General features: G+C 43.0%; 1 protein-coding gene across 1 annotated transcript in view; it reads right to left on the minus strand.

Moving 5' to 3' along the window:
• Positions 1–224: 224 nt before the first annotated feature.
• GAD1 (glutamate decarboxylase 1) overlaps positions 225–15,125 on the minus strand; it is a gene marked incomplete at both ends in the record, with an annotated part of 38,885 nt that continues 23,984 nt past the window's right edge. The window contains 8 exons of the mRNA XM_081242781.1: positions 225–398; positions 1,976–2,065; positions 3,762–3,869; positions 5,957–6,106; positions 7,437–7,515; positions 12,251–12,315; positions 13,497–13,613; positions 14,885–14,939. Coding sequence (XP_081098907.1) covers positions 225–398; positions 1,976–2,065; positions 3,762–3,869; positions 5,957–6,106; positions 7,437–7,515; positions 12,251–12,315; positions 13,497–13,613; positions 14,885–14,939 — 838 coding nt within the window. The remainder of the gene's footprint in view (positions 399–1,975; positions 2,066–3,761; positions 3,870–5,956; positions 6,107–7,436; positions 7,516–12,250; positions 12,316–13,496; positions 13,614–14,884; positions 14,940–15,125) is intronic.

The raw sequence follows: 15,125 nt of genomic DNA on the forward strand, positions 1-15,125 counted from the left end.
ATATAGCTGTACATATATACTGTACTCCTAATGTGCAACTTTTGAAAAAGAACGTCATTTCCTGCTAACTCTAACAAGCTTAAGTAAGGTTTTAACAGTATTCGTCAAGATATTATGTTTTCCCTCAATGAAATGGCCTATGTGTTTCAGCAACATATAGAGTTTGTTCTAGAATACCAGAGGGGAAAGGGAAGTCCCAGAAACTCCTGTTCTATGGACGGCAATTACAGATCCTGGCCCAGCCTCTCTATTTCCTCAATGAGGAAGTCGATATCAGACTGGGTAGCGGCTGGGTTGGAGATGACCATCCGGAAGAAGTTGGCCTTGTCCCCCTGAGGCTGGTAGCCAACCATGGTCGTGCCAGACTCCATCATCAGGGCTTTGATTTTCGGGGCCACCTTGTGAGGGAAAACACAAAACAAAACTCAAGAGTGATATACCATGCTCTTTTTCAAAATGCAACCCATTTCTTAGTTGGAAAAAAGAGCAATTTTCTTTGTATTACTTGTACAAGTTTCTTCCTTGGCTAGTATCTAATGACTAATTTTTTAAATTGACATGTAGTTGATTTACAACATTGTGATAGCTTCAGATGGACAGCAAAGTGATTCTGTTATACACACATATATATTTTTTCAGATTCTTTTCCATTATAGGTTATTACAGGATATTGAATGTAGTTCCCTGTGCTATATGGTAAGACCTTGTTGTTTATCTATTTTATATAAAGTAGTTTGTATCTGCTAATCCCAAACTCCTAATTTATCCCTCCCCCATCCCCTTTCCCCTTTGGTAACCATAAATTTATTTTCAATGTCTGTGAAGTCTGTTTCTGTTTTGTAAGTTCATTTATATCATTTTTTTAGATTCCACATTCACATTCCATGTGATATTTATCTTTTTCTGTTTGACTTAGTACGATAATCTCTAGGTCCATCCATGTTGCTGCAAATGGCGTTATTTCATTCTTTTTTACGGCTGAGTAATATTCATTCCATTGTATATATGTACCACATCTTCTTTATCCATTCCTCTGTCTATGGACATTTAGGTTGTCTCCATGTCTCGGCTATTGTAAATACTGCTGCTATGAACATTGGGGTGCACAAATCTTTTCAAATTAGAATTTTCTCTGGATATATGCTCAGGAGTGGGATTGCTGGATCATATAGTAACCCTATTTTTAGTTTTTTTTAAGCAACCTCCATACTGTTCTCCACAGTAGCTGCACCAATTTACATTCCCACAAACAGTGTAGGAAGGTTCCCTTTTCTCCACACCCTCTCCAGCATTTATTATTTGTAGGCTTTTTCATGATGGCCTCTAATGACTATTTAAGTCTACCCAATCACACATTCGTACAGAAAGTACTGTGCAACTGAATTTTGAAAGTCGGACATAGGACAATGATAATAAATTCAAAATCAAAAACAAATGAAAAATTCACATGGGCAACAACACAATTTAGGGCTTCTGTATAATCCAGGCCTAGGATACTGTCTGGCACATGGACTCTGCTCAACAAATATTTGCTGAATGGTTAGATGAATGAAATATTATATAAATTAAATACAATACAAACAACTATAAGTAATATATAAACTAGATATAGAAACCGACAACTAGAATGAATCAGCATTAGAGCAGCCTTGAACTTAGTAAAAGATATTTTAACAGACATAGTTTAATACGAAGGTTCCTAGGAATATGTATATTATTCAACTGCCCTGCATATGACCCCTCTAATGACGAACACCAACCTAAGGCAGGGATGCGTCCCCCAGAGGTTCCCATTGATCTGAACCACAGTGAGGGGACAATTCAGACCCAAGAAGACTATAACAAGATGTCTCCCTACCACCCCAAGCCTTTAGCTTTTATTTCTCCTCCGTTAGAAAGACACATCAGAGTGAGGATCTTCTGACTAGCCAGAGAAATTGCAGAGGGTTAGATGAGACAAGGAGTGATTTCATACCTTGTGTAGTTTTTCCTGTCTCTCAGGGCTATCCAGAACGCCCCTGAGGCTTTGTGGAATATACCAGAAACAGACATTCGTGTGCTCAGGCTGTGGAGATTTTCACAGACAAGCATGCATACAAACAAAACAGAAAAATTGTGAGAACCTGAGAGAAAGCTGTCCCCAAACCCCTACGGACCCTTGGCGGAAGTCTCTCAGACAAAAAAAAAGGATAAAAAAAAGGCTTCATGTTACTTCTATACTTGGGAGAACAAAGCCTGGTTAATCCCATCATATCTGACAAGAGAACTGTTTCCCATAACCCATTTTCTAGATGACTAAAGTTACCCACCTTTCAACACTGAAATGTTAAAAAAAAATTACATTTGGGTCATTTTAAAAAAGGGTATTATCCATCTTGCCATTTTGTAGTACCTCATGTATAGAAGATGCTCAAAACATAGTTAATTTTACCGGTACTGAATATTCTGAGTTTACTCTATCAATACTGAACTTTCTCTGAAGACTCAGGATTATCATAATGAGCATTAAAACTGGTTCTAATCTAGAGCTTCCCTGGTGGCACAGTGGTTGAGAGTCCGCCTGCCGATGCAGGGGACACGGGTTCGTGCCCCAGTCTGGGAAGATCCCACATGCCGTGGAGCGGCTGGGCCCGTGAGCCATGGCCACTGAGCCTGCACGTCCGGAGCCTGTGCTCCGCAACGGGAGAGGCCACAACAGTGAGAGGCCCGCGTACCACAACAAAACAAAACAAAACTGGTTCGATTAGACTATAAGACAGGGCTTATTGAGATGCTTAGAACTGTTTAGTGTTCCTGCCCTAAAGACTCTCATGCTTTTTAAGTCCTTCTGTGTTCTTGCTATAGTTTTTCAGTTTCCTTCCTAGTTGCTGTCTGCCATCACTGTGCCTGCCTCTCATGGTCTAGAGACATTACATTTGTTTTAACCTGCTAGCAGAATGTTTAAATTAGTGTAAATTTAATGAGAGTGAGGTCCCAGAGGTGAAACGCATGAGCCCTGTATGATTGATTTGAACTGCTCAGGGCTCTCTTTTGCTCATTTGGTGACTCTCCAGTGTGTTCCTAGTAGTTTAGGTGCCTGATAAATAGACTGAATTGAATGCAGGTGGTGTTTTATTACACTAAATTATGAGTGGATGTCCTTTTGTTCAGCACTGGCTCCTATTCCAACTTTCTTTATTCAACTGCGAGCTCCAATAGGGCAGAGACAGTACCTGTTTTGGTCACTACTCTATAATCCAGCTCCTGGCCTGGGGCAAGGCACACCGCAGGCACTCAGCCAACACTGGTATGACAAGTACCTTACTGTGTGCAATGAGGATCTGAACTCAGGGCAGAGACAATTGTATCTTGCTCTCTTCATAATGAATCTATTGTAAAGTAGAACTTCCTTTTAGAACCAGTCTTGGAAGACAAGGATAGACCCATCCTATGAGCTTCTTGGAACTGAGGAACACTTTATCATGGAGGTACAACACCATAATAAGACCCCAGAATTATACAGGGTTCAGACCTGCCAAGGAAAGACCTCTTGCCTACGAAGGGCTGGCTGAGAACTATATATTTTTTAGAAGAGGTGAAGGGGAAAAGTCATCCCAATGCTACCGGAAGAAACATTCATGGACACAGAGGGAAGTAAATGAAGAGTGCTAGAATGAAAATTCAGAAGCAGCTCCTGGCAATGTGGGACACTACAGCTTCAGGAGCTTCCTTCAAGAGATTTTCCAGAAATGCTATACATCTAGTCCAGGATGACAACTTACCTCACCATCAAAAACCATCTCAAATTCCTCTCTGTTTTTAATCTTGGCATAGAGGTATTCTGCCAGCTCCAAGCATTTGTTGATCTGATTTTCAAAGCCCACCGTGCCCTGTTTTAAAAAAGGAAAAGTCATGTTTGTTGGTGACAGGCTGAATTTCCCTGTGATGGCATTGAGAGGGCTATGCTGTCTTTGTCTATCGGAAATATATATAAGAGTATTCTTGGAGATGGTTAGCAAGAGCCATCTCATTAACTATGTATGGCTTTCTCATAGCTCTGCATGCGATAAAGTGTGCCTCATCTCTTTTGAAGGCACTCTAGTCTCTGGGCAGTTATTCTCAACAGGGCTTTTAGCTTCTTGCTAGTAATTCACAGCCTGAAGCCCATTTCTGGTTTGCTTTAGGATAATGCCACCCAAACTGTTGTCTATGGACTGAGGCCAGTCCACAAAATGTAACCAGTCCATGATGAGTCCAAAAATTGAGATTAAGTAATAAGAAACTTTTATGGTCATTTGACAGAGTAATTTTACGCCTACTGAATTGCATTTTTAAAACCGGTGTTCATACTTTGTATGGCTTTTTATTTCACCTTTCTAGCAATTCATTTATTGTAGTGTACAATAAATGAATTTAATGAAGACCAATTTATTGTACTGGTCTATGAGAGGTTAAAAACACCCCAGCTGGTTCTTCACCACAGATAGTTGGAGAAATACTACTTTAGAACCCACCTTCTGCAGCAGGAAGTCCTGGCCAAACACGTCCCCCTTACTCCCAGGCAGGCTACCTTCCACGTAGCATGGTATTACCCCTTTCTAGTGAGAGGCAGGCAGGCAGATGGGGAAGCACTGGTCTCAGGATGTGCCCTGAGATGGCAGTAGCTCCATCTATTGACAAACCGATTGAGCATGAGTTTCCAAAGCCAGCATGGCTGATTAGTAACGGCAGCATGGGGGGTGTTGAGTGGGTCGGTGTTAACAAGGAGAGCAGATGCACGAGGCTTGTGGGTTGCTAATGTGTCTGGGCCAAGTCCAACACTGGCAAAGCAGCAGCTGCCGCTGAGCAGTGCTCGGGCCAGTCCACTTTCTTCTTGGGAAGGAAGCCTGCACCAGGTCCCACCTCGGTAACCAATACTCTTTGAGCTAAACTTCCAGCAGACTGTTCAAGCGGTTATTGTCAGGCAAAACCAAGGCACAAATGACTGAGACAGGCCATGTGGTTATAGTTCTGAATGATAGGGCTCTTTCTCTTGTTGCAATTTATGGCTATTTATATGCTTAAAATACCTATGATTACTTTGTGGTAGAAATCAAATTCAGACTATGTCTGTATTAAGACAGGATAACTTAATGAGGAAAAAAACTAATAACCCATCAAATTCTTCTTACAGAAAAAGCATTGGACTAGACGTTTGGCTGGAAACCCTTTTTTGTTTTGGTATTAGGTGACCCGATCTTATTTATGGAAATTTATTAAAATTACTTTAACAGTAGAAAAATAAAACGATGGTTGCAGTATAAAGCTGTGAAATAAAAATTGCCCTTACTTGATTGCATACAAATACTTTTGAAATAAATAGTCCCATGGTATTCCTCTCCCTCACCCCCACTGGGGGAAATTCCAGTAGTTTGCTTTTTTTTCTAGACATAGAAATGCATCCTGAAAGACTGATGAATGCAGACATAGCATGCCTCAGTCTAGGATTTCTTAGAATAAAGTATGCATTTTCTAGAAGAGAGTATAGAAGTACAAATAATGGGAAAGCCATTATTTAAATAGAACTTAAAACTGTCATATATATCCCATGATTTGAGGCCATATAAAGGAACTCAGGGTTCTGCACAGAATGTAGTAATTTTATCTTTATCTCTTTCTCTACATCTGCACTAAATAATTTCAGCATCCCTAAGGACTGCTGTGGAAGTCCTTATCTTGGCAAAATTTTTAGTGCTTATAAGAGAAAGTTATAAGAAAAGTCATGCTAATTCAAATTGAGGAGACTGAATGCAAGGAGAGAGAATTTGACATAAGGGATAAAGTGATTTCATTTGCAAAGAAAATACAGTTAACTCAATTATCTAGATATTGACTTCGCACATAATGAATTATCTGGGATATACCTTTGCCTCTCTTTTGCCAGCTAGCCTGTGCAAATTACATTTCTGCTCTATTTCCTGAATGCCCTCCTTCGTACCTTTGCTTTCCACATCAGCCAGAACTTGAAGATGTCCACATGGCGGCCACACTGAATGGCTTTATCCCCAGTGTCGTAGGAGACGTCATACTGCTTGTCTGGCTGGAAGAGGTACCCCGCACACATCTGGTTGCATCCTTGGAGGATACCCTGTAATGGAAACCAAGACAGTCGTGCATCTGTATTCACAGGGCAGAGGTGTGGATGGTTTTGAAACAGGGCAGGCCGGACTTAGGGTCACATACAATCTTTCTTCTAACGTCTCATGAGGCCGTGCACTTGTTCTGATGTCCTTCTCCAAAACTACCCTTGGAAAAACCTTTGCCCCTTCTCCTCTATCACTCTGATTGGAAAACGATCTTTTGTCTCAGATGCCAACAACGAGGGCCCACCCTACTGTCCCTCTAAGGAGCATCTGGAAATGTGCATGGGTGTTTTAGGTTATTTCACAGACTGGAAGTGCTATGGCATTCAGTCAGCAGGGGTTGGGGATATAAACTTCCTGTAGAGGGTGGGACAGTTTCACGCATGGAAGAATTTTCCTCCGCCAAAGCACCCCCTAAAAAAGTGTTCCAATCCTTTCCGGGAGCTCCTATGAAGTTAACAGGTGCTCTACTTAGGAGTGGAGTAAAAAGCTTGTACAGGTACTGGCCCCCACAGGTTGGTGACAGGTTTTTGAGGACGCCTCATTGTGCAACAGTTTTACTGGAGGAAAAAGGCCCTCCGGGCCAGGGTCCTATTAGATTCTTAGGAAGAGAATATACTACCTATTGTTCTAAGTGCCTTACTGGCATTTTATCAGTGCGGTGACATGGTTAAGAGCTCAAGCTTTGGAGCCAGGGTATCCAAGTCTGAAATCTGGCTGACGTTTGCTAACTTGGGCAAGTTACACAACTATCTCCATTTACAGAAGCTTTTTGGTCAACATTCCTTGTTGCCCTAAGTTGACATTTGTAGTTGTGGTTCCAAATAACCTGTTTCAGCTCTTGGGACCACAAACTCAAATAATGCCCTTGTAGTTTCTATCACTGGCAGGGCCCTGGGGGCTGAACAAGGAAGAAGGACAGTTCGGAGCAAGGGCCAACAGGATATGCTGGGTTAGCCGAAGGCTCACATATGCAGGTGGGAAAGAACAGCCATGGCAGGCCCAGTGGGGCTGTCAATCTTGTGAGTTCCTCAGCCAGTACTGTAAAAAAACCCCATGCAGGGCTTCCCTGGTGGCGCAGTGGTTGAGAGTCCGCCTGCCGATGCAGTGGACACGGGTTCGTGCCCCGGTCCGGGAAGATCCCACATGCCGTGGAGCGGCTGGGCCTGTGAGCCATGGCCGCTGAGCCTGCGCGTCCGGAGCCTGTGCTCCGCAATGGGAGAGGCCACAACAGTGAGAGGCCCGCGTACCGCAAAAACACAAAAACAAAAACCCATGCTTTTCTCTTTTTGTGCCTTCTAAAGGGTGTGCAGGCCACCAGCTCGAAGGGCAGACCTTTTCCTTGACCAGGATGGCGGAGCACTGCAACAGCACGCCCATCATCTTGTGAGGATTCCAGGTGACTGAGTTGGCCCTGAAAGAAACACATGATGCTCTGGGGAGGAGGTGCAGGAGTCAGCAAGAGGCAACCGTCCTCTTGAGGAAAACATCACCCACTGCAACTCAAGTCAAGACAAGTTTTCGACACCTCGTCCCCTAAACTGACTAATCAAGTGGTAAACAAATATTTTGCAGGCAGTCTCAGAGTACTAAGTGGCAGACTGCCTCTTCTAAATAACTGCTATTAATACTACCTAACATTTACGCACAGCATTTATTACGTATCCTATTGTTCTAAGAGTGTTACAGGCATTTTATCAGTGCGGTGTCATGGTTAAGAGCTCAAGCTTTGGAGCCAGAGTACCCAAGTCTGAAACCTGGCTCTGACATTTGCTAGTTTGGGCAAGTTACATAACTCCTTTGAGCCTCAGTTTTCCTGTCCATAAAGTGGGGAGAACAGTATCTGCCTCAAGGAATTGAATAAAGGATAAAATGAGTTAGTAAATATATAATGCTAATAACCACGCTTGAATACTTAATCTTACAACAATCCTATCATATAGGGACTATTATCACCCCTATTTTAGATGGAGAGACTGAGGCACAAAAGGGTTCAATACATCACCCAAAGTCACACAGCTGGGAAGCGCTGGAGCCAAGATTCAAGTTCAGGGAGTCTAACTGTCGAGCCAGTGTTCATATCCTCTCCACTAGACTGCCTCCCTCTAGGCTACAGACTCAGCTTCTTTCTGCCTTCCCATTCTTACTAATAAATTGGACTGGTGACGCTGACCTACCTGCTTATAAGGTAGTATGAAGACTGACACATAAAAGCAAGGATCAGTTGGACAATTCTAGACTTTGGCTTCTTAGCAGCATTGTTTAAATGCTAAATAAACATAATCTTGCCTGTTTAGGCTGCAATGATAGCTTAACAAGCATGGTCTCCTAGCAACCACAACACTCCGTCAGACACAATTAAATGGTTAAGGAGCACACTAGCTAGGACATTACGGAAACAACTACATGTAATGTATGATGATTAAAGCTTAGGTAGCTCCTTTCCAATGGCCTAGCCCACAGCTGGGCTCTATGCTTTAATACCTGTGAAGGATGTTTTCCCCAGACATAGCAACTGGCTCGGAATTATACTGCCTCTGCTCTCCCTGGAGCTAAATTCCTGTTGCGAATTTTTAACCTCTTCATCTTGCTTAGATGCGTAAGAGGGAAAATAATTTAGTGTATACATGACCACAGGCGTACACTGTATCTCAAGGAGAATAGGAGAGAGGGGAAGATGGCGGAAGAGTAAGACGCAGAGATCACCTTCCTCCCTACAGATACATCAAGGAGAAGAAAGAAAGGCTTGATGTACTTTCCCCCATGTGCATAATAAAGAAAACCTTTATGAAAGAGACTGAAAAGTTCTAAGAAAAGTTGACTAAACGTTTATCTCATTAAAAAACATCAGTGTCGGACTTCCCTGGTGGTGCAGTGATTAAGAATCTGCCTGCCCAGAACACTCTATGACATAAATCACAGCAAGATCCTTTTTGACCCACCTCCTAGAGAAATGGAAATAAAGACAAAAATAAACACATGGGACCTAATGAAACTTAAAAGCTTTTGCACAGCAAAGGAAACCATAAACAAGACTAAAAGACAACCCTCAGAATGGGAGAAAATATTTGCAAATGAAGCAACTGACAAAGGATTAACTTCCAAAATATACAAGCAGCTCATGCAGCTCAATAACAAAAAAACAAACAACCCAATCCAAAAATGGGCAGAAGACCTAAACAGACATTTCTCCAAAGAAGATATACAGACTGCCAACAAACACATGAAAGGATGCTCAACATCTTTACTCATTAGAGAAATGCAAATCAAAACTACAATGAGATATCATCTCACACCAGTCAGAATGGCCATCATCAAAAAATCTAGAAACAATAAATGCTGGAGAGGGTGTGGAGAAAAGGGAACACTCTTGCACTGCTGGTGGGAATGTGAGTTGGTACAGCCACTATGGAGAACGGTATGGAGGTTCCTTAAAAAACTACAAATAGAACTACCATATGACCCAGCAATCCCACTACTGGGCATATACCCTGAGAAAACCATAATTCAAAAAGAGACATGTACCAAAATGTTCATAGCAGCCCTATTTACAATAGCCCGGAGATGGAAACAACCTAAGTGTCCATCATCGGATGAATGGGTAAAGAAGATGTGGCACATATATACAATGGAATATTACTCAGCCATAAAAAGAAACGAAATTGAGCTATTTGTAATGAGGTGGATGGACCTAGAGCCTGTCATACAGAGTGAAGTAAGTCAGAAAGAGAAAGACAAATACTGTATGCTGACACATATATATGGAATTTAAGAAAAAAAAAGTCATGAAGAACATAGGGGTAAGACAGGAATAAAGACACAGACCTACTAGAGAATGGACCTGAGGATATGGGGAGGGGGAAGGGTAAGCTGTGACAAAGTGAGAGAGCGGCATGGACATATATACACTACCAAACGTAAGGTAGATAGCTAGTGGGAAGCAGCCGCATAGCACAGGGAGATCAGCTCGGTGCTTTGTGACCGCCTGGAGGGGTGGGATAGGGAGGGTGGGAGGGAGACGCAAAAGGGAGGGGATATGGGAACATATGTATATGTATAACTGATTTAATTTGTTATAAAGCAAAAATAAAAATTAAAAAAATAAAAAAAAGAATCTGCCTGCCAATGCAGGGGACACGAGTTCAATCCCTGGTCCAGGAAGATCCCACATGCTGCAGAGCAACTAAGCCTGTGTGCCACAACTACTGAGTTGCGCTCTAGAGCCCGCGAGCCACAACTACTGAAGCCTGCGTGCCTAGAGCCTGTGCTCCACAGCAAGAGAAGCCACTGCGATGAGAAGCCCGTGCACGGCAACCAAGACCCAGCACAGCCAAAAATAAATAAATTTATTTAAAAAAAAAGTGTCAAGCCTTATTTAGAAGGTAGTGAATTTAATCCATTTTCTCATTGCTATCATTCACCGAATCATTAAACAATTACACATAGGGACTTCCCTGGTGGAGCAGTGGTTAAGAACCTGCCTGTCGATGCGGGGGACACGGGTTCGAGCCCTGGTCCGGGAAGATCCCACATGCCGCAGAGCAACTAAGCCCATGCACCACAAATACTGAGTCTGTGGTCTAGAGCCTGTGAGCCACAACTACTGAGCCTGCGTGCCACAGCTACTGAAGCCCGCGTGCTTAGAGCCCGTGCTCTGCAACAAGAGAAGCCACTGCAGTGAGAAGCCCGCACACCGCAACGAAGATCCAACGCAGACCAAAAAAATTAAATAAATAAATAAGTTTAAAAAAATCAGTTATACATAGATCTCACAAAATGTCTTAAATGTTTTTTGAATGTCCTAAAGGTCTGAAGTAAATGATTCTTTGGTGCTACAGGTGGAAAGTAATAAGACATGACGTGGATTCAATTTCCTTCAGAAGACATATGTACTTTAAAATGTTAGAAAAGAAAAAGTCTAGTGCAAAATGTTTCAAGTTTTCCTTGACTCAAAGATGGAAAATGGAAATTGCCTGAGAAATCTAAAGTACAGCTGGACTGGCCTATCTACATTTAAGATCTTGTCCTCCAAGTTAAGGGTCATATAACTATGCTTCAATGAGTCAGTCTCACTCGCTTCGATACTGGCCTTTCAAAACTGAAATGCGGGCTTCCCTGGCGGCGCAGTGGTTGAGAGTCCACCTGCCGATGCAGGGGACACGGGTTCGTGCCCCGGTCTGGGAAGATCCCACATGCCGCGGAGCGGCTGGGCCCATGAGCCATGGCCGCTGAGCCTGCGCATCCGGAGCCTGTGCTCCGCAATGGGAGAGGCCACAACAGTGAGAGGCCCGCGTACCGCAAAAAAAACAAAAAACAAACAAACAAAAAAAACCCTGAAATGCAAGGGAAGAGGCACAGGAGAGGTAACAAACACTGAAGCCACTGAGCGCTTTCCCTGACGCCTGCTCCCCGTCCACTTCTCCACCCTTGGTCTGCTCTTACTGCTCTCACTTTGCTCCAGCCACAATGGTCTCGGTGACAGTCCTTCCTCCAACTTGCCAAGAACAGTCCTACCTCAGGGTCTTTGCATTTGCCCTTCCCACCGCCTGGAACACTCTTCCTTGTATTCGTGCTTCCTCTCTCCCTTTATCCCAGTATCTGCTGAAACGCCTCCTCCTCAGAAAGGCCTCCAACTACCCTGTCTAAAATAGCATGGCTTGGCAGATGAAATATCTCTGTTTATGAGACAAGTTAGGTAAGCTGAGTGTCTTACCCTTTTCCCAGCTTAATGGGAAACATCAGCTTAGTGAGAAAAAAGAATGAAATAAATCAGCGCCCCTTTCTGTGCCCTTGACAAACTCCCATTTAGCCTCCAAATCCCCACACTGGTAAGTCTCTCTTCTCTCCTACCCCGGCACCTTGCGATCACATCTATTGTTGAGCATATCACATGGTGTGGTAACTATCTGCATACTTGTCTTTTTCTCTTTCCAAATCGTGAATTGAGGCGAGAACTCATTTGACTGGGAAATCCATCATCTTTGATTTCCCAGTGCCTGACATACAATAAGTGCTCAATAAGTGCCTACTGAACAAAAGTGAGCTTAGAGTGAATAAGACGTTGGGAGTCAGGGCAGGGACATTAGGGACTCAGCGGCACAGCGTGTTGCGTGGCCTGAAGGGAGGGAGGCCCCGTGCTCAGCCCTTACCTTTCTATGCCGCTGAGTTTATGGCGGTGCTTCTGAGACATGAGCAGCCCGCCACCCCAGGCAGCCTGTGAGGACAGAGAAAAAGAGAGGGAGAGGGAGGTGGCGCTGAGGAGTCCATGCCCGGTCACTTCACATCTCTAGCGAAACATGAGCGAGAATGTAAACAGCGAAAAGCGTAAGCTTCTCTGACAAATGGAACCCACGCTGATCGTTCCACCAGGGGTAGTTGTGCTTATTCATCGTTTATCACTTCCTCAAAAGTTCCTCCTGGTTAACGTCAGAGTCGCAGTGCAAGTGATACAGGTAAATAGGGGCTGAGCATGTGGTGCTGAGACCCAAGGCCCAAAGTGCTCTGGAAAGCCAGGGACACTTGAGGAGACGAGGGGCGGAGCTCCGGGAGCAACAAAAAGGACTAGGGACTGCCGTCTGATTCTGCCCAGAGCAGAATTCTAAGGGCTCCTGAAAAAAACTCACAAGCCAGCAGCCCTGGTAGGCTTGGAGGTCCCACAACCACTCCTGCAATAGCAAGACATTTTTATGCATCCCCTGATGCATCGTGATCGAGTATCTTGGGACACCATGTGACACAAGAACAGCCTTTGTTATCATTTGTCCAATAGCAGGGCAGATCACCCCACTGTCTAGTTGTGAGAAGTTAAACGCATAAGAGAATGGAGAGGAAAAGGAAAAACACACCCAGTCACACGTGTGAAAATGTACCTCTTATGTTCCTAGGAAAATTTGGAATATCTTAATTGATAACACCTTCCATATACTGCCTTATTTTTCCTACATGTACCAGATATGCACTTCTTTCTTTCTTCTTTTCTTCCTTTCTCCTTCCTTTTTTTGGAAGAAAAGTGTCATAGATGGCCTGACTGAAGGCAGATAGCTGAGTGCCCAGATTCAGACTCATGGCCACTTTCTATACGTTGTATCTTACATCTTTTCCCTCTGAAATCAGTTGTCCTTCACTCTTAGACATTTGTTCAGACAAAAGCTTTCCGGGAAAGTGACAGAGATGAAATTCTAGGATGAATCACAGATGACAGCAATTGGCCAGTAAGGACTGGGTGAGCCCCAGAGGACGGACAGGTGTGTGGTACGCACCTGTTATGAATGGCCTGTTAGGGGCCAGAGAAATGTAGTGGGGAGAGAGGCAATGGGAGAAGCTGGAGACAAATTATAAAGCAGAGCTGCTTCCACCCCCCGACGGGACCAGGCCACTCTGAGTTACAGCACTTACATCGACATGCAGCCAGAGGTTGTATTTCTCACATATATCTGCAATCTCCTGTATGGGATCAAAAGCGCCATAAACAGTCGTGCCGGCAGTTGCATTGACATACAGAGGAATGTATCCCTATAAGGTAAGAGGGACAAGCTGATTAGTCTTTCTAACCTTCCTCCTTTCCACATGAAGGAGAAGAATTACTGTAGCATTTATTTCCAGCAGAGATCAGCTAAGCTGGTGTGTTATCAGATACTATATCTGGGACTATTCTCTGTTAGCTAATTCACTCATTCCTTCATTTATTCAACAAATATTTTTGATGACTTTCATGTGCCAGGCCCTGTTGTGGATGCTGGGAATACAGCAGTGAGCACAAAAGACGAATATTTCTGTCCTTGTGGAGTTTGCATTCTCCTGGGGAGTGACTGACAGTCAACAAAATTAAATAAGCAAAATAAATAGCATGTTTAGTAGTGATAAGTTCTATGGCAAACAATAAAGCAGGAAAGAGTAATAAGTGGAGTGATGGGCAGGTATCTGAGTGTCATCTGGACATTCTACATTTTAGAAGCTGTGCTGTTCTAAGTGTATTGAGGTAATAATAATACTGAAGCATTGTTTGGTTATTGAAAACAGGTCTATACACCGTTTCCCTAAGAGTAGATACAGTAAAATTTTGGTGTGAACAAGAAATAAATGAGAAAGTGAAGTAATAGAGCTCAGACAGGGTTGAGGACGTCTATGAGTTCTAGGAGCACCCCCTCTGCCCCTTGCTCAGCCCTAGCGACATTTCTATCTGTCTCCTCTGCTGAGACCCGGCAAACAACCATAGTTAGAGAAGGAGGTACAAGAATGTAACCAAAACAACGAGTTGGTAAATGGCCTGACAGCTACTTGGCAGTGCCTCGTGCATATATCTGTTCTATGCGATTTTTCTGTTTAAGAGAATTTACTGAGGCTGGATTCACCAAGTATCATGGGCCAACTGCCAGGGCATGCAAGCAATTTGCTAAATAGAATCCTAACCTTAAATGATACTTGTTAAAATGAGATTATACCAAGTAGCAAGTAAAAACCTCAATTAGGCTGCATCTTCATGAGACGCAGATAGTGGATTTATTGAAGTACATCGAACTAGTCATTTGGCACAGTGAAGACAGAACAAGTGGTTTAATGACTGAATTTTCCACTTTTCAAAAAAAAATTGATATTGTGTAGACACAGCTTTAAAGCCATGTCATCACACAAGTTGAAAATAAGCAAACATCTGAGAAAAGAATTTTAGAAACACAATAAAATTATCTCTTATATTATCAAACACTTTTATTGTCTAGGACAGAAAGAAGGTATTTTAAAAAATCTATATTCACCAGAGTTTAGATGCACCATAGCGTACCTACCTTTTGCTTGGCTTCAAGAATTTTTGCCTCTAAATCAGCTGGAATTATCTTCCCCCTGTAATTATTGGAAAAGGAGAGAAATTAACAGGAACAATCAGTGAGATTGCACATGGAAAAAAACTTCAACAGCAGCAAAAAGTAATTTAATCAGATATTTTCAACAGACCATTAGCAGCTTGGCACACTGTACTGAGTCAGTCCTTAAGCACAATAAAACAAATTTAACAGATGAGCACATTTA

This window comes from Mesoplodon bidens (assembly GCF_964165515.1).
Source record: "Mesoplodon bidens genome assembly, chromosome: 8".
In the NCBI taxonomy this organism is placed as follows: Eukaryota; Metazoa; Chordata; class Mammalia; order Artiodactyla; family Ziphiidae; genus Mesoplodon; species Mesoplodon bidens.